This window comes from Plecotus auritus (assembly GCF_963455305.1).
Source record: "Plecotus auritus genome assembly, chromosome: 2".
In the NCBI taxonomy this organism is placed as follows: domain Eukaryota; kingdom Metazoa; phylum Chordata; class Mammalia; order Chiroptera; family Vespertilionidae; genus Plecotus; species Plecotus auritus.
This window is the reverse complement of record NC_137771.1, coordinates 173752198-173780147: the sequence shown is the minus strand read 5'-3', so window position 1 is coordinate 173780147 and position 27950 is coordinate 173752198. Positions and strand designations below refer to the sequence as shown.

The 27950-nt window shown below is 43.8% G+C and overlaps 1 protein-coding gene across 3 annotated transcripts; it reads right to left on the bottom strand.

Annotated features, from left to right (window-relative positions):
- On the bottom strand, nucleotides 1–25340 carry NRROS (negative regulator of reactive oxygen species; the record flags this gene model as incomplete). Of its 3 annotated transcripts, XM_080656987.1 has the most annotated exons (3): nucleotides 1–2220; nucleotides 6103–6223; nucleotides 25133–25340. In XM_080656987.1, the coding sequence occupies 2 exons, from the start codon at nucleotides 6208–6210 to the stop codon at nucleotides 250–252; spliced, it is 2079 nt and encodes a 692-aa protein (XP_080513113.1). In that variant the 3' UTR covers nucleotides 1–249. The 3 variants fall into 3 exon arrangements, with proteins under 3 accessions (XP_080513113.1, XP_080513114.1, XP_080513115.1); XM_080656988.1 differs by lacking the exon at nucleotides 25133–25340 and having other exon boundaries at nucleotides 6103–6225; XM_080656989.1 differs by lacking the exon at nucleotides 6103–6223 and having other exon boundaries at nucleotides 7–2220; nucleotides 25133–25240.
- Nucleotides 25341–27950: the final 2610 nt, after the last annotated feature.

The window sequence follows — 27950 nt, the reverse complement described above, 5'->3', positions numbered from 1 at the left end:
AAAAATATTTATGAAACATGTTTTTTATTTGTGTAGCATGTCAATTAATAAATATTTTACCAGGATGATAAGGATGAATCATAACAACAGAGGAAGAACTTAGAGTGACTGAGGAATGGAAACATGTTACATTTTAATTTAAAGCTTAGTTCATCAGACTTGTCCTCTGCAGCGTCAGATCTTGAAATTTGGCAGAGAATGTGTCTTTCCGTGCACAGACCAGATTTCTGACCTTGAATCATAGCCAGGTCAGTATATGGAGGACCAGTGGCAGCGGCTCTTGATTACCTGAAGCAGAGGCTTCTTAAAAGTTAAAAAGGTGATAGTGCAGGCCACCAGCAGGGTGAGGCAGCTGGGGAGAATGAGCACAAGGTACAGCAGGTCCATATTCACCCTTTCCCACTTACAGTCCTGAGGCATGCCTCTGGGCAGGTCCACCAAGCGAATGATTTTAGAGGACAGGTTGCAAGTGATCATGGCCAAGTCAGAGATGGTGTGCAGACGCTCTAGGGCCCCCCAGCCCTCCACTCTGCAGCAGTCATACGGATTCTGACTGAGGTAGATGATCCGAAGACTTGTCATGAGCTGCACAGACATGGCCCCCTGGGGAAGGGCTGTGAGCGAGTTCCTGCGGAGATCCAGGGTCTGCAGAGCCAGGCTGCCCCTGAACCTGGGGAAACTGGTCAAAGAATTTCCAGACAGATCCAAGTCCCTGAGATTCCTAAACCCAGAGAAGTCCAACTCTGTGAAGCTGGCACTGAGGCCCACATCCCTGAGAGACAGGACCTGTAATGTGGGGGCAATATTCTGGAGGGAGGTAGTGCTCCCATTCAGAACCCCCCAATTTCCAGAAAGGTCTAAGTGGGTGAGGGCAGTCCCCTGGAATGAGCAGTCTTGTAATGCTCCCAGCCCACAGCCCTCCAGAGAGAGGCTCCTCAAAGATGCCACGTTCCTGAAATCCACACAGCTGGGAGGGCCCACGCCTTCTAAGCCAGCTGGCTGGGGACAAAGTGAGATCTGATTGTGGCTCATGTCAACTGTAGTGATGTTACTGGCATCAGCAAAAAGGCCAGTAGGGACACTCAGGAGCTGGTTGGAGCTCAGGTTGAACGACCGGAGGCTCCTTAGGCAGCCGGGGATCCCGGGAGCCAAGTGCAGCTCTGACAGCTGGTTCTGACTCAGGTCCAGCTCCATGAGCGCTCCTGGGGGCTCGTGCTCCCCGATGTGGAGCGTCATCAGGCAATTCTGGTTGAGGTTCAGGTGGGAGAGGGAAGGCATTTTCCTTAGAAAGCCATCAGGCAGGTATTGGAACTGGTTCTGGCTCAGATCCAGGAAACGTAGATCTGCAAGGTCACTGAAGTCAAACTCTTCCCAGAGGTTAACTGTGGTGATGTTGGTTATGTTGCCATCTACAAGGAGGAACTGGGCCACCATCTCCTTTGGCGATGAGGTGTTGTACAGGTCCCTGTAGAAGCCCATGTTGTTGTCCCTCAGCAGGAGGGTGTGCAACTTGCTAGACTGGGGCAGGAGTGGGAAAAACAGCAGCCGATTGTGAGAGAGGTCCAGCATCTCCAGCTCAAAAGCAGCCTCTTCCCCAGATGCCAGGAACCACTCCAGGTCATTATAGCTGACATTGAGGGACTGGAGCTGCATGAGGCTGAAGTCCACAATGCAAGGGAGGTTGTTATAGGCCAGGTTGAGGTGTCTCAGCCCAGTCAAGCCTTCGAAGGCTCCACCCTCGATCTCAAAGATGTAGTTCCTCTGCAAATCCAGCTCCTGGAGGTGCCCCAGGCCCTCAAAGATGGAGTCGTCCAGCCTCATGATGGTGTTCCTCGCCAGGGACACAGACTCCAGTGAAGAGAGATTCTGGAGCATGAGGGCCACCATGTCTTCCGTCAGGGAGTTCCCCGACAAGTCCAGCCTCCGCAAGGCCCGCAGGCTGTGGAAGGCAGCTGCTGTCTCCTTGTAGCTCTCCGAGAGGGAATTGTCAGGCAGCGTCAGGCTGCGCAGGCGGGCCTGCCCCAGGAAGGCGTCACGGCCAATGCGCTCCAGGTGACAGCTGTGCAGACTGAGGTTCTCCAGGAGTGGGTAAAGCTGGAGGGAATGATTCCACAAGGTCTTGAGAGGGTTGGCATCTAGGATGAGCGTCTGGGAGTGGGGAGGGAGATTGCTGGGCACTGAAGCCAGATTCTGCTCTCGACAGTCAGCGACTCCATCCACCTAGGTCCAAAAACACACTGGTCAGCAGGAGGAGGCCTCTGAGGCAGAGGTTTGGATACATAAACTTAGTTCAGTCATCAGACTGTTCCTGAAACTTTGAGGAATGGCTCTAGAGATCATAATTTAAAAAAAAAATAAAAAAGGACCAGACACTATAGAAAAAAAGGGGAACTTTTCTTTGTCCTTTACCTTCACACTAAAATAGTCAGCTGGGAGCTGAGTGCCAGGCCTTGTTTAAAACACACAGCATGTGAGAGAAGATCTGAGCACCTGTCCATCAGGTGCTGAGTGGTAACAATTGTATTTGCACTTTGGTATTAGCTATGAGAGGAACTGAGAGCCAGGTCTCTACCTGGATTTGAATCCTGCCTCTGCCATTTATTTCCATGTGGCTTTGGGCGAATAATTTAAATTAAGTCTGTCATTTCCTCTGAAAAATGGAGATAAAGAGAGCACCTATGTCAGAGGACTGCGGTGAGATTAGACAAGAGACGGCAAGGGCCTGACACACAGCTGGCACTATTAATGCCATCTGTCACCACTGCATTGTAATCGCTATACCATTGCACCTGTGTGTCTAAGAGGGACACTGCCTAACAACCGGCAGTACTGTGGCATCTTCATTTCCACCAAAGAAGTTTTGTCTGAACATTCCTCTATGTGCGGACTTGATAAATGTCTCAGCTTAAAAGGACTTCAGAGCTCATCGCCACCCTGAACTGCACAGGAAAGCAGAGCGGGGTCTGGAGAGAAGCTGAGAGTCAATGGCAGAGCTGGGACTGGAGCCCAGAGCTCGTAATGCCCAATCCAGTGCTTTTCTTGGACGCATTTCTACCTTGTGCTGCAGAAGGGGGCGGGAGGGATGGGACGACCCTGGTCTCATTGCAGAAGTCACTCAAGCCTCAGGATAAACTCAGCCCAATGTTCTACAAGACTGGCAAAAACTGTCAGCCACAGGATGTCAATTAGGTGTCTAGGAATAAAGTTTTAAGTGATAAGAAAGGGGAGTAATGGCCTTCCTTTGCACAGATTGGCCAGTAGGACAAGGTCTGTGGTTGCCTAAAACGGTGGGCCCAATCCCAGGGGGCAAGGGGACTAATGGAAAAAGGAGAAAAATCTGATAGAGAAGAAGCAGCACCAGTTTGGAGAGATGACAGACTCAAGTCTGAATCTCAGCTCTGCCACGTGTTAGCATTGGGCCCTGGACAAGGAATTAACCGCTCACAGCCCCAAGTTCTTTGTCTGATTAGTAAAATAAAACCTTTTAATAATTAAAAATTGATATAATATAGAAATACAGAAAATTAAACTCTTCAGTAACCTCAGCCTCTTCCTCAAAGAAACACCAATAACCTTTTGTTACCTCTCCTTCTGGACTCTTTCCTAAAGATTTATCTACCTTTCCTAAAAACAAAACAAAACAAAACAAAACAAAAAAACTAAAAAAAAAATTTTAAAAATGAGTCTGCACTCTACAAACTGTTTATTTATCTACTATCTCCTCAATAATATGTAATAAACATATTGCCCTGGCAATAAAATAAATTTGATCATCTTCTGTTTAGCAACTGTCTATTAGTTTGTTACATGAATAGAACAGTGGTTAAGAGCAAGAGTTGTGGGGTCAGTGCATCTTGGTTCTAGTTTTTAACAAATGGATGACCTTGATCTTGTTACCTAACCAGTCAGGACCTTCATTACTCCACCTGTAAAACTGATATACTTGTAATTTTCTCATAGGGTTTATTTTTCTTAATGAGGATTCACTGTGATTATTTATGTAAAACATTTAACATAGAACTTGGCACATAAATGCTTAATAAATGTTAGCTATAATGATAAGTTTTATTTAATCAATTAATTTTATAGAGCATTTGAGTTGTTTCTCATTTCCAGATGAATTTTTGAAGTTCTTTCTACACCTCCCTTTACCCCAAAAATCTTTGGAATTTTTATAGGAGTTGCATTACAATCATGGAGTAATTTGGAGAAGAACTGACATCTTTGTAAAATTAAATCTCCCCATGCAGAAACAAGATGTATTTCTTTATTTGAGTAAGTGTTGGTCTCCCCCACACAGGGACTCTCTGGAGAATGTTGTGGTTAGGGGCTTTCCAAAGGGTGTGAGACCCTGTTTTATCACAGCTGTGGAGGCCATGGGTGTCACACCCCTGCAATTCCCTGGGGCCCAAAAAGACCCACGGGGCCGTCAGAGCCCAAGAAAACCTCCTCATTCCATTTTATTATAACATCACATGGCTAATGCAAGGAGGGGCAGTAGGGGGCACCTGGACTCCCAAACCCTCAGCCCTATTCAGAAAAGCCACAGGAAATGCACTCCTTGAACTCACTGGCAGCTGAGTCCCTACTTCTTCCCGCCAGGCTAGAGTCTAGCCTGAACCCCGAAAGACTGTCAAAGAACTCATGCTTTATTCCCTCCTCTTTCCATGCCTGGTAACTCCTGAATTAGCTACTGCGAAGTTCATCTTTCATTGCCTCCGTAGGGAATAATGGAAGTCTGTGTAGCAGAGACTAACAGCAACAATAGTAATGGATAAAATACATAGCACTTACCACGTTCAAGGCACTGTTCTGAGTGCTTTACGTACATTAACTCATTTAATCATCATTACAACCCAGTGTTATGTTATGATTGCTTGGCATTATTAACACCTCCATCTTTTACAGATGAGGAAACTGAGGCAGAGTGGCCCAATGTCACCAGCTAGTAAGTGGTGGAAATGGGGTTTAAACCTGGTTTGGCTCATAACCTCTACCCCACGCTGGAGTATGCTACGGTGTGAGGTTAGAGGTTACCAAAAGTGGTTAAGAATTATGACCAGCTGGGCTTTTAAGATTCATCAGCCTTAAGAACACATTTTTTTAAATATAAGTATTAACCCTGACATCCAATTAGTCTTCCCAGTGCCTGGGTTATAATAGAGTTCAAGGAATGTTTATTAAATGTATGTTTCTCAGGCAGATTTTTACATCACTGAGTTACAGGCAAAAGGGAAAATTTCTAGGAATGTGCATAATTGTTATGTTTCCACATACAGGCTGAAAGCCCTGAAGAGAGTAGACCGCAAAAGCTTGGCTATCTACTTCCTGGGTTGTCTTAAACCTAAGCATGGTCAGGGGTGTTGCTTAATAAATGTTAGCTATTATATCCGTGGGCAGCATGCTCTTCAGTACAGCATTTTTAAAAATCCTCATCTGAGGATATATTTTTATTGATTTTTTTTCCTTTTTCTTTTTCTTTCTTTTTTTTTTTTTTTTTAGAGAGAGGAAGGGAGAGAGAGAGAGAAAAAAACACATTGGTGTGAGAGAAAAATATCAATCAGTTGCCTCCCATATACACCTCCACCAAGGATTGAACCCACAACCTAGGTATCTGTCCTGACCAGAATCGAACCCACAATCCTGTTGATGTATGAGACAACACGCCAACCAATTGAACCACTTGCCCGGGGCTTCAGTACAGCTTTTAAAGTAATTGCTATCAACTCAAACAGGAACTCTGAGGCAGGGCTTCTTCAACTTTAATATGCCTCACCGTTATCAGATCCCAGTAGCATTAGTGGAGCTCAATCATCCAGTTTTTAACAAGGTGCTTTTGTTCCCAGGGGCTCACGTAGGCCTGTCCTTGTGGCCTCGTGCCTTCAGCGGGTACGAAAAAGGTGGGGCAGAGCCTTTCCTGGCATCATCTTAACCTTTGGTTAAAGAGCAGGTTGCACGTGGCATCATGCTAGGCAGGTAAAGAGCGATTCCGATTCATTCATTCCCTGCCCTCCTTGATTGACAATCCATCAGCTTTCCAAATGGACCAAACCTTAGCAACACAGGAACAACAGACAACTCAGAGTTCCCGGGAAAACTCACCAACTTGCAGCACCTTTGGCAAGCAGCTGTGGCTACTCCACTCCGGGTCCTCCATTCCACGGTCAAGAAGTGAAAACTAAGGCAGAGCCAGAGAGGCAATAACTCCATCTCAAGTGCAGCACTGTGGACAGAGGGCAAGGAAAACACAGTCAGAGAAGGACGTCCCAGAGGGCTGCTTTGCACTCTCAGTAGAAGGAGCCAGTTCCCAGTGGTGTCTGGTCTTGGAAGCCCATAGCTTCAGGCAGGTGGAAACCCACAGACACTTCACATACCTCAAGTTAACCAATACTTTCAACCTTTTACTGCAAGAACTCACTTTCATTTTGCCCCTACCATCTGATGGACAGGTGGCTGAACACTGAGTCCAGCAACAGAAGTGAGAAGCAAAGGATTTAAGGAACCAGGTTTCAGGTCACCTAGAGTTTGTCATGTTTTTTAGTTCTGTTGAGTTTTCTTCCCAAAGCTCAAATCTGCCTGATGTGTCACCTGAGCTCAATAAGTAAGTTTTGAACGAATGAACAGTGAACTAGAATTGAAATACTAATTGTTGCCTCTGGTCCCATAGACTTACTAATTGCTGACATGAGGCTTTTAAAAAAGAGTAAATCGCATTGGTTAACTCATTTGAATATAGCCCTTTGAAAATAGGACTTTGATATTTTGCCTGGATAAGGGAAAAGCTAAGGAGAAAATGAAAAAGCAATCTTCAGTATAATAAGGATTATTGATGAAGTATGATTACCAGCCCTCTTATCATGCCAGTGAGCACAGAACAGAAGTCATGAGAATGCTTCTAATTGTATATATACCAACAGAATTTTAGAACTAAGAGGAGCCATAATGGAAATATAATATATCCTCCACCATCACATTTTTACAGGTGAACATACAAAGATATAATAATGGCTCATTCAAGGTTCAAGATCAACTTAGGGCACGGCTGGTAACAGCTGGCAGATCCTCTTCCCTGAGCTCCAGGATGAGAAACCAGACTAATTACTCTCACTGCAGGTGCTGTTAGATTGAACCTGCCTATTGAAAGAGTTTATAGACCTGTGGGTGGAATCCCCTACCACCTCGGCATTTGTCAGAATCGGAGGCAAGTGCCTGGTCCCAGCATTCCAACTGCCCCATCTGCTCCTTGACCTCTACCTGGGAAAGACTGCAGGGTCTGTTCTCCAGTCTTCTCTTGGGCCAGCAGCACCAGCACTAACATGAACCTCCTCACCTGTTCCATGGACCCTTCTGCCTGACACATCTCAGCTCTCTAGGGCCCCTTCCTCTTTTCCTTTCTTTGAATGAGTTTACACAATCTCTTAGGCTAATTTTAACTTCCTGGTTAGATTTGAATACTCACTAGTGAAAACAGACTAACAGAAAGGCTAAGTGAAACCGGGTAAATCAACTTCAACCTTCACTTCAGGTCAGGTCAGCTCTCCTTACCACAGAGGAGACCTCCAATTCAGAATAATTCAGAATTCATCAGTTCTTGCTCAAAACTGGGAATTCTCTTCCCAGACTCTCCTTCCGCTTCTGCACCTGTGCAGGAATTATCACCTCTTGGCATGTGCAGGGCACAGATGGCAAACACAGAGCCATATGGGCTTCTGTTCTCAGTATCTTCCCAACACACACACACACACACACACACACACACACACACACACCCCTGAAACTTTGGAATCACTGCTCACCTTCAAATAAGGTTGCTAGACCTAGCAAATTATACTAAAAACAAACAACTTTTTAGTATAAATATGTCTCATGCAATATCTGGGACATACTTATACTAAAAAAAAAATGAAAGAAAGAAAATTCATTGTTTATCTGACATTCAAATTTCAATGAGTGTCTTTTATTTCATTGAAAAGAGACAGGGACTGGGAACCATGGACCTGCTCCCTCCTCTCCTCTTTCACCATCTCTGTCAGATTTGGGATGGGTAGCCCAGCCGGCGTGGCTCAGTGGTTGAGCATGAGCTATGAACCAGGAGGTCACAGTTTGATTCCCAGTCAGGGCACATATTTGGATAGCTGGCTCGACTCCCAGTAGGGGGTGTGCAGGAGGCAGTCAGTCAGTGATTCTCTCTCATCATTGATGTTCTCTCTCTCTCTCTCTCTCTCTCTCTCTCTCTCTCTCTCTCTCTCTCTCTCTCTCTCTGAAATCAATGAAAATATATTTTTTTTAAAAAAAAGATTTGGGATGGTACTTGTTGTGACACTGACCCTTCTAGAACAACCAGCTCCATATATTGAAATACTGAATCTAGATGGTGTTCGGGGAAAGAGTGCAATTTCTTCAGGGAGAATGTAACTCAGTCTGGAATGCTACATAGGCCTCATGTCACTAATGCCCAGAGTGTAATTTTAATTTCTGGGTCAATAAGACAATTTTTGTAAAATATCTATTCTCCTTCTTCCTAAACGCAATCAAACAGCCCAGAAAAACTTTTGCTGTACCCTCTGGGCAACTCTTTCTATAGTGAGATAGCCTGGGGAGATTATGGAATTTAGAACCAAACAGACCAGGATTTGAATTCTGGTTCCAGTATTTGTTATTTGTCCTTGAGCAATTCACATACAGTCTCCTAGACTCAGTTAATCCTTCTAAAAATGCAGATAATAATAACCATTCAGAGTTTCAATGAGAATCAAATACCATATGTGAAAGTGCTTTGTTAACTATGACGGTAACATAACTATATAACATAATTATTATTGACTAGAGGCCCAGTGCAAGCAATTCGTGCACAGGTACCGTCCCTAGGCCTGGCCTGCAATCAGAGCCATCTTCCCTGGCTGCCCACAGCCGGCCCTACCCCCTGCTGCCACCCACCCACGGTTCCCCATTTTCCATCAGGTGATCAGAGCCTGCCAGCCCGCTAGGGGGAAAGACCAAGAAGTCAGCCATTACCGCCTGTTTGCCGGCCCCGCCCCATCACAGGTGGCCCTCTGTGTGTGGGACGACCCACAGGGCGGGGGCCTTGGCCTGGTGCCGCCCGCATCCCCCATCACCCATCCCTGGTTACCCCGTTCACCATTGGGCGATCGGAACCTGTCAGCCAGGGGGAGGAACCGAGAGGTGGTCAGTGAACCTCATAGTGACTGGTCGAGCGGTCAAAACACCAGTCACTATGTGTTTGGTCGAGCGGTCAAACCACCAGTCACTATGTGTTTTGGATGAGTTCAAAACACCAGTGAGCTGGTTGTGTGTGGCTGTTATTCCTAGATACAACCTCCAATGTAATTCAGCAATTACACACACACACAAAAAAAATGAATAATTTGGCCCTTGCTGGTTTGGCTCAGTGGATAGAGTATCCATTGAGTTTATTCAGCCTGCAGACTGGTAGAGTCCCAGTTTGATTTCAGTCAAGGGCACATACCAGGGTTGCAGGCTCAATCCCTACTGGGGTGTGTGTGGGAGGCAACGAATCAATGTATCTCTCTCACATTGATGTTTGTCTCTGTCTCCCCCTCCTTCCCACTCTCCCTAAAAATCAATGGAAAAATATCCTCAAGTGAGGATTAACAAAATAAATACATAAATAAAATAAAATAATGAATAATTTGGCTGGAAGAATAAATATGTCATATTAACTGTGTGATAAATATGAGGGGGGGGAATAAAATAAATTTAAAATAATATGAGGGAAGGTTGGGTTAAAAATTCTACATTAATAAATTCCAGAACAAGGCTAATTCCGGGAACTATGCTGGTTGAGAGCTGTTCGTCCTCAGATCCACGGTTTATCCATTCTCTACCCTGCTCTGGTTTGCAGGGGCTGACTTTTGAAGGCTCTATTCCCAAGTTCAGGTGTCAGTTGGCCTCCAGCAGGTTTGGCCAATGGAAGGCACTACTGGGAAGTTAGAAGGAGGAGAGAATCCAGGGTTTTTCTCTCCCTTTCTGCCTTGGACAGAGAAGTCCTTGAGCTTCTTTGGATGACTCCTAGGTTCTGGTAACACTCTCCTCCCTTTATCATCATCCTACCCAGAGGAGTTCACAGCCTTCTGAAGTTCCTATTCTCTGGGGTGACTTCTGTTCCCTGGTTGACATCTCAGCCTCTTCCATCATGTGAGGCCAATTTCCTGCATTAAATGTCCTGTTTTAGATGATCTGTGTGTTTCTGTTTCCTGGTTGGACTGTGACTGACACAATGATGTGAATGAGAATGGGCTTGAAATAGTACTAAACAAAAAAAAAGGTATGTAATGACTTTGAGAAGAAATAAAAGACTCCAAATAATAGCCGCTTCACTTGAGAAACACTTCCTGGAGTGTGTAGCTGGAGAAGGCTTCCTTAGAGCCACGCCACTGCAAGGAGTCTCAGATAAACTGTTTGGATGCCAATCTCATCAGGGAATTTCGTGAACTGTCTCCTGTGTGCACAGGACTGCTTCCCTCTACCCACACTCAACCTCAGTTGGGTGAAGACCACTCAACAGTATCTCCAGCTCTATGAGAGTATCTAATCTTGAGTGTACAAATAAGTACCTGTCCTACTTTACTCCTATCTCTCTGACATCTTCTGAAAAAGACATCAATTTTTTAAGCCAAATGTTGCTCATCTTAGATACATTTTTGGTGGAGAAAGGATAAACAATGAAGGGTGCACAGAGTAGCTTGGCATTAAAATTTTAAATGAGGTAACCTGGAACCTCCCCTCATTCTAGTTAAAAGGACCTGGATTAATGGTTCGTATTTCGTGGGCTAAACCAGTTGAAGAATTTCTTCCAAGTGCAGAGCTAGAAAATGGTAAGTCCCATTTTCTTTGTATTCATTTATTTATTTGTTTGTTTGTTTAATCCTCACCCAAAGATACTTTTTCTATTGATTTATAGAGCGACTGGAAGGGAGGGAGTGAGGTGGGAGAGAGAGAGAAACATCGATGTGAGAGAGACACATTGATTGTTTGCCTCCTGAAGGAGCCCCTAACAGGGCTGGGGAACCTGCAACCAAGATATGTGCCCTTGACTGGGACTCGAACCCACAACTCTTTGGTCCATAGGCTGATGCTCTAACCACTGAGAAAAACTGGCCAGGGAGTCCCATTTTCTTTTATATACAGTCTGTAAATCCTAAATTCTTTTCCGTTAACAATTTCTATAAAGCCTCTCTATATCTTTTATCCATTCGTGGTTATTATGATTATGAATAACACTAGAGACTGTGAGCTTCTAATTAGTGAAAAGCTTTGAAGAACAAGATACCATTGACCCAGGTACTGCAGGAGACAAGATTCTGTACTGTGTCTATAACACTTTGACTTGGAGATATTAAAATTATAAGTCCTACCTCATGTCAAAGTGAAGTCCTCTTAGTGTATCATTTATGTTTTTCGTTTATCTTCTAGCTATCCTGTTTGTGTCTAGTCATCACAAAATGTTCTTGCTGGTTCTTAAAAATATTAGGATCTCAAATGCCCAACTGCATCTCGTAGGTAGCCATTAATCTTGAGACTATGAATTCTAATTGGTTATCATGGAAACCTGAGATTCAACCCCACCACCGTCCCTCATCTATAAAGAGTATTCCCTTTTAAGGCAGAAAGACAATATGGCTTTTTGTCTGGCTTTTCTCTCTCAGATGTAGTAATAACAAGTAAGTGGTGAAAACAGATTCATCTCATAAAAACAACATGAATGGAGGCAGTATCCTAAAACAAGAGAACACTAACATGGGGAAGAAGAATGCACATTGGCTGCAAAAATTCCTCTGTTTTAAAAATTATGCTTGTTTGCTTTTTCTATTTTCACAAAAGAATAGGGAGAAACTCCTGCTTCATTGACCCAAGCAAGGTACAGAAGACTGATTGGTAGCTGTGGACTGTGTGGAACAATGCAAGGGATGGGACTATTTGCTCCTTTTGGAAAGAGCTTCCTGATCCTGCTGGTGGTGGCTTGGCTGTAACGTGGGGCACCCTTCCATACCCCTCCCATGACCACATCAGTTCTGGGCTCAGGATGCTTGGGTGGGAGAAGATGGCCACACACAGGCCAAGGAGTGGCTTCAGTCCAGGGGACTTGTGGGTGGTACTTGCTTTTGCAGTGGACAGGGAAGAAAGCTAAGTGAAATCTTTGGACTGGTCTCTGCTTCCTGAAATTTCCATCAAAATAGTTCAGGAGTGCAGTAGCATTCCTTTTACCTCAGTCAGGCCCTGTGACACTTAAACACATATGCATAGTATTTTTTTTTCCAAATGTGTGTAGATTTACCTATATTAATAAAATATAACTTCTTTTTAAAAGGATTATTAATTCCAAGTAGATTTCTATTGTGATGCAATGTCTTAATCAGCTGTAAGGACCAATCTCAGGCATTTTTGTCTATGAAAAGGTGTCCTCGTACTCAAACTATGGGAATACTAAGAAGTAACTCTGATCTGAGTTCTCGTTTGGTTTTGTTAGGGTTTTGGATTCATTTTCAGGAAAGGTTGCTGGGTTTCTAGTATTCAGGGGCTCCCTTACTATCACCTCTGCACTCCCCACTCTCACCTCCCCACCTTCTCCAGCTGCTACTACAGCAGCTGCCACCAGAGCTGGGAAGCAACCTTTTTGCTATAGGCTTTTTGGCAAGAGTCAAGAGTGTTATAGAGATATTAACATGTAATTGAGAATTTTCCCCTCAAAGTAAGCTGAAAGAGCTTTAAAGAAAAAGGTCTTTGCAGAAAGTGGGCAACTCGCAGAGGTGTTTGGTGTTAGAAACAAATATTTATACACTGGTGTGGGGGAGGGACTCTCTAGAAGCAGAGTACCCACACGCAGCAGGGTGTGCATGTGTGCGGGCGACACCAGAGACACCAAACACACAGATGCTAGATAGAGGGCTCCACCAAAAGGGCGGCTGGCTTTGTTTAAAAGAAAAAGAGCAAATCCTACCCTGGACCCTGGGAGAAAGGGAAGGGCAGCTGGTCAGGGACCGCAGAGAATAGATAACAAAAAGCAGAAACCCCAGTCTGTGACCACATCAAACAATCTCTACTACCAAGAAGTATTTGAAAGCCTCAGGCAAGTAGCTTTGGTCTCTTTGATTCTTAGCATAAATAAATAAATAAATAAATAAATAAATAAATAAATAAATAAATATATAAATAAATAAAGTGAACTCAACCTCCACCAAATGTTCAAACTTAGCATTTCCCATGGTGAGACCAGCTGCATCTTCGGCCTCCAGGTGCAATGCCTTGGATAACACAGAACTCCATCTCGGTAGTACCCTAGCCAAAAATGTTTGCCCCGAAGCCTAAAAAACCTAAATGGTGTGTGTGTGTGTGTGTGTGTGTGTGTGTGTGTGATTATAGGTGACCAAAAAGCATAATAACCAAGTCGAATGCATATACCTTGAGTGGATTCTGGGTTTTTAAAAATCTCTAAAAGAAGACAATTGGAGAAATTTACATTTGTACTAAATACTGTGTTTTCAGATGTTATTATAGAAAAGAGCAAGTGCTGATGATATTATATTATCAGGTTATTACTAATTATCTTAAGTATGATAATGTTTTGGTTATGTACGAATGTGCCCTTATTCTTAGGAAATGCATGCTGAGTATTTAGAGGTGAAATTTCATGATTTCTACAATTTATGTAGCCTACTTTCAAATGGAGAGTAAAAAATTAAAGTAAAATATTACCAACTGGTAAATTTAGTATTGTACTTTTAAATTTTTTTCTGTAAATTTGAAACTTTTTAAAATTAAAATATATGAGGAAAATTAAATAATTGTTGAAGTTTCTAAAGGGAGAGGGGAAATTATAGTAACCTTTTGTCCCAAAATTTCCAGAAATACACATTTTTCAAATATTCTTTTCAGAAAGATTCTCAGTAAACTTCAAATTAAAAATGCATATACACATAAATCTTTAAAATATCCTGGAATTTTTTACCATCTTGACATTGAAACTAGAGCTTCCGGAGAGTTCCTCATACCTGAAAGGAGCACAGAAGGGTTAGGTTGTGTGTCCTGATGCAGTTCAAGAAATATGTTGGATGCATTAATGTAAGTTCCACTGTCCAGGTCAATTGCTCTGTTCATACTCCCAGTCCTTCTGGAAAGGTAGCCCTCAGGAGAAGCACATGACCTCACCAACACCTCCACCTCTACCTCCACCTAGCTGGCAGAATTTTGGGGAAGCACCTCACCAGGGGAAATCAATTCTTACATGCACCCTATGAATGATCCCAGTGCATAGAGACAAGGGAGAGAATTAGCAATGGAAATTGGAGCTAAGAGGCACAGAGAAAGTGGAATTGAATTTTTGAGGGATCTTGCCTTGAGGAATAGAAGCTATGAGGTAGATACCAAGAAAATAATGAAATAGTCAATAGTGGGCAGAGATCAGAGAAGACAAAAGAATAACAAGAGGATGGACCACACAGCTGGAAGAGAGGGTGGAGAGAACAAGCGCCAAGGCGGCCTCTTGGGGTTCCTGACAGCTCTCTACAGGGCCAGGGCCATTTCCCAAGCTCCATGCTTTCTTATGACAGCACCTCACCACCATCACCACCCCAGCAGCTGGCCCAACAGTTGCCAACATAGTGTGTTAAATTTTCACACTCTAAATAATAGCTTTATAAGTGGAAAAACCGGCAGACACCTCTTTAACTAAATGATCAAATTACTAAAGAGGACTTACTAGGGCACTTGGCAAAATTTGAATACAGATAATGGGTGAAATAATAATATCATGTCAATGTTAAATTTCTGGATTTTGATCATTGCAATGTGGTTATGTAAGAGTCTATCTTTGTTCTTAGAAAATATACACTGAATTTTTTAGAGGAAAAGGAGCATGCTGTTTGCAACATTACTAATGTTCCAATTTCTCTTCATTCTCATCAGAACTTGCTCTTTTCTGTCGTGTTTATTATAGCCATTTAATGGTTATAAAGTGCTGTCTCTTTGTGGTTTTGATTTGCACTTCCCTAATTAGTAATAATGTTGAGCATTTTTCACATGTTTATTGACCATTTCTATGTATTTTTGGAGAAATGTCAAAAATGTGTAATCCAAATATTTAAATCCAAAGATTTCTTCAATTATGATTTTGGAAATACATACAAAAGAAAATGAAAAAATGGTTATAAAATTAAAGAACCAGTTCTATTCTTTGGTCAAAGTAATATATTCATATATTTTGCAAAGAATCATATTTAAATGGTGGATGCATTAAAAAAGAACTTGCAAATGGAAGATTGGGGTGACAGAGCATTTATTTATTTATCCTCACTGGAGGATATTTTTATTGATTTTTAGAGAGAGAAACACCTAATGTATGAAAGAAACATCGATGGGTCACCTCCCATACCTGCCCTGACCAGGGATCAAACCCACAACCTAGATATGCACCCCGATCGGGAATCGAACCAGCAATCTTTTTTTTTTTTTTTTTTTTTTGATGTATGGAACAACACTCAACCAACTGAGCCACCTGGCCAGGTGAGCATTTAGAATTGTGATGTGTGCACTCAGACCTCATGATTTGCCTCTCTGGCCTTCTCTCTTAATGATGATGTTGTTAAAATATAGACAACAGAATGGCTTTTGAGTCCCTGACTCCCAATAACTGTTTCATATTCTGCAGATGGGAGAGCAAATTTACACACTTTTGCTGAAGGACCATTTAGCATAATTTATCAAAGATCTTGACAGCATAGGCTACTTTTGATTCAGTAGTTACACTTCTAGAATTTATCCTAAGGGATTACAATATATGTAAAAGTATTTTTACAGAAATATTTTCTAATTTTCCAACAACTCACTTCAATGACTGTATTAAGACAAGTTTTAAAATAATAGAACCTATCTATCATTACTTAAAATATATGTCATAATTAGAGCCTAATAAATATTACTGAAATAGAGAATTTCTTATAGGTATTTAGATTGAAATTATTGTGAGTGTGCTTAAAACGATCATATCTGGAGTTATTGGAAGAAAAAATATCATTGACTAGTAACTAAAATAAGTTTTATTATAGACATTACTTTCTTTTTTTCAGGGTCCAGGGATTTAGATTTGGGGTTGCATGTTCTGAGCCCCTGGAAAGGCAGCAGTAAAAGGTAAAGAAAGAGCCCAGGCTAAGGGGAAAGATGGAACAGGTTCAAAGCCTGGCTCTGACCTTGGGTACATCACTCAACTAAAATGGGAACCATAGAGCTTGTATTCAGATAAGGCTTAAAGGAACACTCAAAAAATTGTTTTTGTCATCATTACAGCGCCTTCATCCCCAGCAGGTGCTTCAACACACCCAGGGTGGGAGCTCCCTGCTTTGTAAGCGCTGGTTGTACCACTGGGTCCCTTGACATTTGCCTGTAGAAGTTGGATCCCCTCTACGCCTGGACAAATAAGTGAGGAGTTGTATCATTTTAAATTTGTTGGAATGCTAATTAAATGTATGTCCCTGAGAATCTGTGTGAGAAAGGACAGTTCTGTTGCAAATGCCTTTTCTGGCAAATGCCCTACCATTCAAATGCAGTAACTGACCATTCTTTTGAGAAGAACTGTAGCATTTCTGAAGGGACTACACACCACTATTTTGGAGGTGAGAATACGCAGGCCAGAGAGATGAAATGATAGGAACAAGGTGCCACAGGGAATGCCGTGTAGGGGTTTCCAAGTGCTGTTCCCACCCCACGCCTAGCATACCTGGTCAGCTAGGGCTCCACCCGGGCTCATGAGAAGAGTCTCATCTGGGAATGGTGGAGGCTGCCTCTTCCTGGAGGGAGGTTGGAGGCCACAGCAGCTCTTCTTCCCTGGGACTCTCCCCACTACCACTCTGGGCAGCCAATGTGTGAAGTGTTGCATAGAGCACTACCCTGCTCGAATGAGTCAACTGGTTTCCCTCTGTGGTCAGGGTCAGCCCTTAGAACCAACAGAGGTCATTCAACTCATTCTGTTCCATGGCCACAGGCTGCATTTGGCCACAGGTCTTTAAAAGTGCACATCTGCTTCCCTGGGGAGGCAACACCTTGCTTTTACGTGGCTGGTGGTAGTGTAGTTCTGTGGTGTCACCTTTGTATATGAGAGACCCACATAACACCTGTGGATGGGCACCCAACCCATAATGCATTCGTTTCAAACTTCTCATTTCCTTTCAGTGTCACAGGTTTGTTCTCTCTGGTCACTTCTCTCCGGTTGTGGCCATTGGTGACAATAACGCCAGCCTTTCCAACCTCACCGGGTTGTGTTGAGACTGAATAAAAAGTGTGTGTGAAAAAGCTTTGTCAATACAAGGAAATGTTGTGGATTTCATTAGTAAGAAAAGTAGTGTCAGAATTAAAGGAAAGGCAGAGATGCTCTGTGCAAACGGGAGCTGGTGTTGAAATAAATGAAACAGAGCAGGTGCAGTATCTTCTTCCGTCCGTGTGAGCTGCAGGATGTGGACCTGGGGGTATTCAGAGAGGGTGAGACCACCCAGAGCCTGTGGGAGACTATGGGCAAGATAGGGGTTTTAGGTGATAACCGAGGCTTATTGCCCAGATGGAAATATATCACCCCCACACCCTAAACCTTGGTTCTCTTGAGAAAGAGCACACCTGAGAAATGAAATTATATGTATTCCTGATTACTGACCAGCTAAATGGGATAGTATTCAAGCTCCCAGATTGCTTCCCTGGCTCGTAATTATAATAGCTAATGTTTATGGACTGCTCAACTTGGGATAAGTACTATGCCCGATGCTTTACATATATTAGGGTCCTCACAAAACCCTAGCAGGTAATTTTTATCATCCCCATCTTACAGGTGGTAAATTGAGTCTCACAAAGGTTTAGGCCATAGAGCTAGAGAGCATGTCAAAGCAGCAATTCAAACTTAGCCTCTGGTTGAGTCCAGCAAAGCTCAACCTCAATACCACAAGCCCCAGCCACCCTGGGATGCTGGCTATACTTGACTAAAAATCATGCATTTTCACACACTGATTCCTCTGTGGAAAAGGCCCTTTTCCTGGTCTTCTCCAACTGTCTAACTCCTACTTATCCTTCAAGGCCCAGTGCATATGTTACCTCCTCATCACATCCTAATTGCTCAATAATGCATATAATATGCTAGTATATTATAGATGTAGTTCCTATTGATTTTTAGAGAAAGAAAGGCAGGGGCGGGAGAAACACTGATTTGTTGTTCCACTTATTGATGTATTCATTCATTGCTTCTTTTATGTGCTCTGGTCAGGGATTGAACCCACAACCTTGGTGTATTGGGATGACTGAGCTGCCCAGCCACAGCTGGAAGATTTTTTATTATTATTTGATTTCTATGTTTGTGAAAATGAGTATGAGCAGCTCCTGTCAGTAATTTAACTTTCCTCCCTTTCATTATAAAAAAATGTTAACATATAGCTAAGTGAAAGAATTTGACAATGATCACTCATATACCCATCACCTAGATTCTACTCTTCAATTTTTTAAAAAAAGAATTTTATTGACTTTAGAGAGAGGAATGGAGAGGGAGAGAGAGAAATATCAATCGGCTGTTTCCTATACTTGACTCTACCGGGGATTGAACCTGCAGCCTAGGCATGTGCCTGACCAGAAACCAAACCCGCCACCCTTTGGTGTCCAGGATGATACTCCAACCAACTGAGCCACACCAGCCAAGACTACTATTAACTTTTTACTGGTTTTTATCACATATCTATCCATCTATCCTTTTATCCATCCTTCAATCCATCTTATTTTTGATGCATTTCAAAATAGAATGCAGTCATCAATACACTTCCCTCTAAGTAGTTCAGAATGCATATCAAGTGATTTAATTTAAAAGTTCCTGCCCTAGCTGGTTTGGCTCTGTGGATAGAGTGTCAGCCTGTGGATTGAAGGGTCCTGGATTCAATTCTGGTCAAGGGCACATGCCTGGGTTTTGGGCTTGATCCCCTAGTAGGGGGCATGCAGGAGACAGCTGATTCTCTCTCATCACTGATGTTTCTATCTCTCTCTCCCTCTCCCTTCCTCTCTGAAATCAATAAAAAAAATATAAAAAATAAAATAAAAAAATTTTAAAAGTGCCTATGTTTTCAATCTTCTGGATCAATATAATTAATTTAATCTCAACTTAATTGAGATTGCAAAGTCAGGTATTTTATTTGGGAAAAATATTTATGTCTTATAAAAAAAGAATTTGATAATCACTATCTTACTATTCTCAGCCAAAATTAGGAGGAAAGCAGTTCATACTGAAGTGTAAATGACTGATATCCTCTTTCATGCATTATACTTTAATGGTTATTTATATAATAATTATGAAAAATAATAAAGTTTCATGGTATAGTTTCAGAACGGTAGGGGAGATAAATTTGCCCTTACAAAATCCCTCAGATTATACTGGCAACATGGCTATTCTAAGGCTGATTTTTTTTCTTTAAAGGTTATTTGAATACACAGAGGAATATCCCTTCCTACCCCCCAAATAATGATTTTTAGGAAATCCTTGAATGAATCCAAGACAATTGGATTATAACTTAATGCTATTGCTTAATAAAAATAGCACTTGAGGTTGCAAAGGCTTCTTACAGACATTTGATCTCATATCCTATATAATAAAGAGGTAATATGCAAATAGACCATTATGCCCTCACATGATGGCTGCCTACAACCAGGCCAGCAGGGGGGTTAGTGAGGGACAACCAAATGACTGAACAACAGGCTGTGTGGGATGACCAGGCCAGCAGGGGACGGGGGCAGTTAGGGGCTACCAGGCCGGCAGGGGGGGGCAGTAAGGGGTGACCAGGCAGGCAGGCAGGTGAGCGATTAGGAGCCAGCAGTCCAGGAATGTGAGAGGAATGTCCAACTGCCGGTTTAGGGATTGGGCCTAAACCGGCAGTCGGACATCCCCCGAGGGGTCTCGGATTAGAGAGGGTGCAGGCTGGGCTGAGGGGACCCCCACCCCCGTGCACGAATTTTGTGCACCAGGCCTCTAGTAAAACTCATAACACTTCTACAAAGTAGGCATTATTCTCTCCATTTAAAAAAATTTTTAATTGATTTTAGAGAGGAAGGGCGAAAGGGAAACATCTATTGGCTACCTCCCGCACATGCCCAACTTGGGGTCAAACCCGAAACCTGGGTATGTAGCCTGACCAGGAATCAAATCTACCACCTTCTGATGTATGGGATAATGCTCCAACCAACTGAGCTACACCAGCCCAGGCTATCTCCATTTTTTTTTTTACTGCGGTAAAATAAACATATAATTTACCAATTTAATGCCTTTCCAGGAACATCAAGTAAATTCACATTGTCATTCAACCTCACCGTTACCCATCTCCAGTAGTTTTCATCATCCCAAACTGAAATTCTGTTAAATGTAACTCCCCATTCTTCCCTCCCTTCAGCTCCTGGTAACCACTATGCTTTCTTCGCTATATATTTGCCTATTCTAGGTACCTCACATAAATAGAATCATATAAGTGGAATCATGTAACATCTGTCCTTTTGTGTCTGGCTTATTTAATTTAGCACAATCTTTTCAAGGCCACTCCATTGTATAACATGTATCAGAATTTCATTCCTTTTTATGGCTGAATAACATTCCATTGTAAGTATACACCACATTTTGTTTATCCATTCTCCATCAATGGACAGTTGGGTTGTTTTCACCTTTTAAATATATATATTTTTATTGATTTCAGAGAGGAAGGGAGAGGTTAGGGAGAGATAAAAACATCAATGATGAGAGAGAATCATTGATCGGCTGCCTCCTGCACGCCCCACACTGGGGATCGAGTCTGCAACCTGGGCATATGCCCTGACTGGGAATTGAACCGTGATCTCCTGGTTCTTAGGCCAATGCTCAACCACTGAGCCATGCCAGCTGGGCAGGTTTCTACCTTTTGATCATGGTAAGTAATGCTGCTATGAACATTAGTGTACAAACATCTATGTTCTAGTCCTTGCTTATTATCTCTGTTTTACAGATAAGAAACCCAAGACTCAAAAAAGCCAAAGTGAATTGCTCAAGTCACATAGTTTGTAGACAGTGAAGCCAAAACCAAATTTGAGTTCTGACTCAGGTAGGAAGTGCTCAATGTGAACCTGTCTGAGAGGAATATACATTGAATGACTGTTCAGCTGGATTGCATAGATATGTATTTATTGGTAAACAGCTACCCCATGAATCCCATCACACCAGCCTAGCCACTGTCTTGGAACTCTCAAGGCTCCCACCATGATCCAGCAACCCAGGACCCTGCTTCTAATGATAATGTTCATTCTGATTGGTCAGTGCCTATACCATGTGGAGTCTGATATTCTAAATCGCACCCCTGAGTGTTCATGGGTTCATGGTCTCTGTGGGGATGAGACAACCTGTTGACACCATGGATTGTACCTAAGACAAAGATGAGGATCTTTAGAGGTTCTGCAAAAGAAACCAGAAAGCCTAAAAAACAGAGGATATAGAAGGGAATAAGAGGTCAGTATTATTAGCTAAGATGGAAGCTTAGGAACCCGAGGAAGGACGCAAGAACCTAGAACAAGAGAAAGGTCATTGGGGGAGGCCCATGAGGAAGTCACAGGGTACCAGGCTGGGTAGTGATAAGTAGACCATTAACATGTCTGAAGCTGAAGTAGTAGCCCAGGGCCTGTCAGGGAAAGACTCATTTGCCACTGACCCTGCAGGCTGAGGGAGGGACTTCAGCCTTGGTGTCTGGTGGGACCATTGAGAGGAGACACTGGAAAGGCAGGAGAGACCTAAGGGATCGTGGCTGGACCAGGAGAGGACAGTAGGAAAGATCAGGAGGAGCCAGTGTCCAGCCTGACATTTAAAATGGAGTGACATGAGGTTATTGAAGAACATGATGTGTACTCTCAGATGAGCTTCTACTGGTCACTTTGGGTGCTGGGCTGCCTCACTGACTTTCTGCTTGAGAAGAGCCAGGGTGAATAGATAGAGCCCCAGATGCCATCTCCTGAAGAGAAGTCCCCTGCCCATTCTTTTCTTTCTTTCTTGGCAGCAGAAAGTAGTGTAGACACATGGCACAGCACCTAAGGCAACCTTCTAGGTTGTGTGTGGAATCCCTGTGTCCTCAGGGCTTTGTAGCTACATTTAGCCCATTATTGGTACCAGCTCTGCTCTTCTTGCCCACCTCGATGGTGAGAACCATGACAGATTCTCTACTTCCTCCTTTATTCCCGTTGTTCAGTCTTGAAACTCCTCATGCATTAAAGTGAGAAGACACATATGGTCTGCTCTCAGCACCTGACTTCATTTGCTCTGGAAATCAGTTGGTTTTGCCTACCCACATTCATTTCTCCTTCTGGTAACAATTCCTTAACTCCCCTTTGAGGAAATCACCAGTTTCTTTCTTTATTATTTTAATTTTTTTAAATATATTTTTATTAATTTCAGAGAAGAAGGAAGAGGGAGAGACAGAAACATCAATGATGAGAGAGAATCACTGATCGGCTGCCTCCTGAACGCCGCACACTGGGGATTGAGCCCACAACCCAGGCATGTGCCCCTGACTGGAATCAAACCCAGGACCCTTCAGTCTGCAGGCTGACTTTCTATCCACTGAGCCAAACCAGCTGGAGCTATTATTTTAATTTTCAATTGTGGTGAAATAGACATAACATAAAATTTACCATCTTAACCACTTTAGGTGTAGAGCACAGTAGTATTAAGTGCATTTACATTTTCATGCAATCAAACCCCTTATTTTCTGAAGAAGCTCACGTTCAGTTGAGTTTGACCTTCACTCCTGGTTCCAAGGAGAGGCCTGTGAACAAGCCTGGACCCATCAGAGCCTCCTATTCCCTAACCACAGTGGTTGGTTTATAATGGGCTCACGAAGCCAAGCCCATGAGAATCAATCCAAGGATTGTTACTAGAACTTTTGGGAAAGAAGGCTTTCTCTTCCTGCTTCAGATGCCAAACTGGTGACAATTAAGCTTGGAGCAGCAGGCACCCATCTTTGCCACCAACTTTAGTACCTGCCTAATAATGAAGCCTACACAGAGGAAAGCAATGCGGAGGAATGGAGATAGATGGATTCCTAGCAATGTTTAAGCACCTGGATTTAGCCATGCCTGAAGCTTTTTTCCATAGACTTTTTGGTTATTTGGAACAATAAGTTCACTTTTTTCTATCTTTTTTTTTTTCTGAAGCCAAGCTAATTGGGTTTTTGTCATTTGTAACTAAAAGACCCCTAAACTCAGATTTACAATTACTTGTGAGGCTTGATAAGATATAAGTATCATTGTCCTTTTTTCCTCTTCTTAACTTTCTCAGCTTTCAGAGATCATCACTTAACCTAATCCAGAGCGTCCCACACAGTGAGCCAGGACAATTTGTTCAGTGATGAAGTTGAGAAGAATAGTTTTAGGAGGGGAGGGAAATGAGTATAATAAAGAAATTTTACTAAAGGCAAAAGTATTTGTCACTAGTGTGTGGACACATCAGTGAGCATCGTTGAGCACACAGCAAGCCTGCCCTGAGAAAGGTAATGTTTTCAGTCATGGTTGAAAGCCTCCCCTCCCCTAACTTATGTGGTTATAATGTGGATCTGAGGTGTAACCAGGATGCAGGTTACAATCAGTACTGGTGTCACTCTTCCATGACAAAGAGAGATCAGAGACAGTCAGGTCAGTGCATTCCTAACTCGGGCCCCAGGACAAAGACACCAGGAGCCCACTATCTGTTTGGGAGGCTCCGCTCTTGGATGGTGGGTTGAAACACTATGTGGGATCAGGTTACTATGGGTTTTCATGAAGTTTCATGAGGTTACCCATTAGATGAAAGCACCCACTTTGTGAAACAGGTTTTTTTTTTTTCTTTTTTCTTTAACCTAAAGGCAGGAGTTGAGCTGGGTTTTGTTTTGTTGTTTTTTTTTGTTTTTTGGTGTGTTTTTTTTTTTTTTTTTGTGTGTGTGTGTGTGTGTGTCTGTGTGTTGTTGTTGTTGTTGTTGTTGTTGTTGTTGTTTTTCTGGGCCCATAATTCTATAATTCCCTCTAGGAACTCTCAGACATACCTGTAAAAACCTATGGGGTGTGTGAGGCAAATAAATAATTCTCAGGGCTGTAAAACCCACAGAAATAGTCTGTGCAGTGCCGACAGTGGGTGAAAGGAGCACAGAAGACCAGCTTCATAAATTCAAAATATTTCTACTGTCCAAGCTCCAAACAGGCTGTACCATTCACAGAAGAAACCTCCCAAGGGTTCCCTTCGCTTCTCCTGGAAGTGCACCACCCCAGAGCAGCCCTATCCGTGAGCTGCATCCCCAGGACCATGCCTCAGCCTCCTTGAGTCTCAGCCACTGTTGGACACGTGGTCACCGTCTCTCAGGCGCCAAGTGAGCTGGCGCCCATTCTGAAGGCAGTACAGAGCCAGGGCCGAGTCAGTGGCTCCTCACGTATGTCAGCTCCTGAGTGCATGGGAATATATGCTGAATCCTCCAGAATCCAGCCCACGTGGAGGCTGTGAGGAAGAGCACTGGACAAAGATCAGAAAGGCCTGGGATCTGGTCTCCCTCTGAGACTTATTAGCTAGTGAATTTCCTAAGAACACCATGTGGCAAAGGGGCTTTGCCTGTGTCCTTCACAGCTCTGTTCCCAACACCTAGTGCGGGCCTGCGTGTGGAAGACATCCCTAAGTATGTGTTGCTGTCAGTGAGTATCAGTGTCTTCATCTATGACTTGTGGGGCAGGAAAGATCCAAGCACCCCAACATGCTGAGTGCTCACAGAGTAGTCTTATTGCATCCATTCATCCAACCCAGGAGGAAGCATTATTGTTCCCATTTTGCAGATGAAGAAACTGAGGCTTGGGAATTCTCCTCACAAGGCCAGTAAGCAAACTCTCAAACCAGGAATCTGAAGCCCTTGTTGGTTCCCCTACACCACACCACCTTGTTCAGTTCTCAGCGCTCCTTAGGGACGCAAATCCACCTACCCCGAGCTGGAGCCCCTGCACTGAGCACAGCAGCGGTGGAGCTTGGATGCTGCAAGCCACTACCTCCCCGACAGTCCCCAGCTGTGGGCTGAGCTCGCCCACCTCAAAAAGGGTGGCAGTCCGCCACGCAGGAAATACTCACGGCTCCCGCAGGCCCAGGCGGCTCCTCCGAGTGCATCCTCTCCCAGGACTCCGGCCTCCTCGACAGCAGCCCAAAACAGGGCTGGGCTGCCTCCTCTCTCTGGAGCATCAGATTATTTTAGCACTTGCGGAAGGAACTGACGGAAACTGAAGTCACATGGAGAGCGCGCTGCTCTGCAACTCAGCACTCACAGCGCTCAGGCATCAGAGAAGGAACTGCCCCCTCGGGTGGGTGGTGAGGGGGGAAGGGAGAGGGCAGCCGGTGGGAACGGCGGCCCCAGAACTACCTGCTGGGTTAGTCGCGAAGGAGGGCAGGTATTTCTATGGTTCCCCAGCAGTGCTAACCAAGGCTCCCCGGTCTTTCTTGCCTTAGAGATTTTGAGCTGGAGGGCCCCTGTCTGTGAGCTCTGCTGACTCAAAAAACTCTCCACCGAGGTTATGTCCGAGTGCCAAGCAGACTTTGGAAATGGGTAGGACACAGGTTTTCCACTTGGGAGAAAGTCCACCTCCTGGAAGAGCCATCTAATCAGCCAATCTTTATTAATAATCTCCCTTTATGTGTCCAGCACATCAAACACAGAAAAAGAAATGGAAACTGCTTTGTGGTGGACTGTCAGAGTGCCATGAGCTTATTGATCACAGACTGGATAAAATTGTGTACCTGGTGTGTACAAAATCCCCTGCTAGCTCTGGCCAAGAATTTTTTTAAAAATCGAATTAATGATAGCTACCATCAAAAGGCTGCCAGGCACTATGCTAAGAACTTTATTTGCATTATCTCATAGCTTGTATACTCCAGGAGCTAACAATCTAGTGGAGAGGTAACATGTGGACAGTTAGCCACATGCTGAATGAATAATGAGGACAATGGTATTAGGAGCGTCAGAGAAGGGATCTCCAGTTCTGCTCTTTCCCATCAGATCTGGGGGGTCCAAGTGTCCTGGACGGTTGGTTCGCATCTCTTGTTGCCTGTTGACTTGTGATGCTTTATTGCATTGCTCCCCTTGGCATGGCCATCCTAGGAGAAGAGGAGCAAGTCCTTCTGCTCCAAACATCCAGCACATTGTCTGCGCTATCCCCTCCTTATCACAGGCAATTCCACTTTTTAGGTTTCAGACATTGAGGTTCTCTATAGAAATTCTTTTGAGAAAGGCAGCTGCTCCCCTAAAAAACAAACAAACAAAAAACACAAACAAAAACTTAGGAAACCGGTCATCTTGATGAATGTGTGGGGACAAGCGAGTTCGTTGGCACAGAGCACCAGCAGCTCGCCTGCTAACAGCAGGCTGGCTCGGCAGGGAGGACCCAAGACTTGCAGCCAAAACCAATGTTGATTTACAACTGAAAACAGAACGGTTCTCGTGCCAGCAAGGCTGTAACCCTGACCGCACAGTTCAGGATTTTCCAACTTGGTTGGATGCTGTGCTTCTTCACCCGACCGTGCTGCACAAGGCAAAAGAGATGAGGGCACTTCTTCTGGAACATAGCCCACGGTGCACACTGGCAAAGCACATCTGGGGGACTGTGTCCCTCTTTTTTCGAGCTTGCTCCATGTATTGGGAAATTTGTACACATCCCCTGCTTAAGCCAAGTTCAGTGCAAGCAGCACACCAGGATCTCAGAGGAGATCTGAGGTGAAAGCAAGGAGTTGAGCAGTTCCCAGCCAGAGGAGAAAGTGCCTCATTCAGCCTGAGCTTGCCTCCAGCCTCTGTTCATTGTGGTCCACAGGTGGGTTTCATCTACTCGTATCTGCTCAAGTTTCCCTAAACGCAGAACAAACCTCCCCACTCTGTACTTCCTCTGTCAAAGGGTTCCCTCAGAGGGTTCCCTTGCTTGAAGTGGCCTAATTTCTGCCTACCACAACCCTTTCCATCCGAAGGCATGGCTTGGGCTCCCTCACCTCTGCAAAGTCTCTACTTCTTCCTCTGAACACATAGCATCAAGTGTCTACAATATCCACTGGCTTCATGACATCTCTCTCTCTTTTAACATGATATATTTTTTTAAAAAATATGTTTTTGTTGATTTGAGAGAGAGAGCAAGGGAGAAAAAGAGAGAGAGAGAGAGAGAGAAACATTGATCAGCTGCCTCCATGCCCTCTACTAGGGATCAAGCCCCCAACCCAGGCTTGTGTCCTGACCAGGAATCAAACCAGCAACCTTGCAGTTGGTGGGATGATGCTCAACCAACTGAGCCATTCCAGCCAGAGCTTCATGACATCTCTTGTATTGTGATTTAACTTTTGGGGGTTTTGTCGGGTTTCTCCAATTACACTAAAAACATCTGAGGGGCGGGGTCATGTGTTATTCCAAAGGGCTCAGTCAAAGAAGGAAGGAGGGAGGAAAAGGAAAAAGAAAGGAAGGCAGCAAACCTACCTCGTCCATGATTCTTTAAGTATTGCCTGAGATGTGTTTGTTTGTTTCTAAACTAAGCTTTACAATAGTTTGTCACTGGTAGGAGGTCTCAGTCTCCCAAAGAGATCAAAGGGACTTGTGCTTCTGTCTCCCCTCCCACTGCTTTTTCAGATGATAAGCAAACAGCTATTCAGGACTGAGGGGTGAGGAGACCTACAGCAGAGACTGTGAAGGAAGACATTTCAAGTTGTGGGGGAGGTAGTATGCAAAGGCTCCAAAAGGAGAAATGAGGGGGGGAGAGGGAGGGGCACTTTACTTCCTCTAGATGGGTCTGTGAGAGAAGATGCAGTCCACTGCACCCAGTGTCAATGTAAGAAATGTCCAAATGTTACGGGAAAGGGCACCTGGCCCTGAGTGGGTCTGCCTAGAGCCAGCCATGGTTTACTGGACTGTCTTACAAATCTG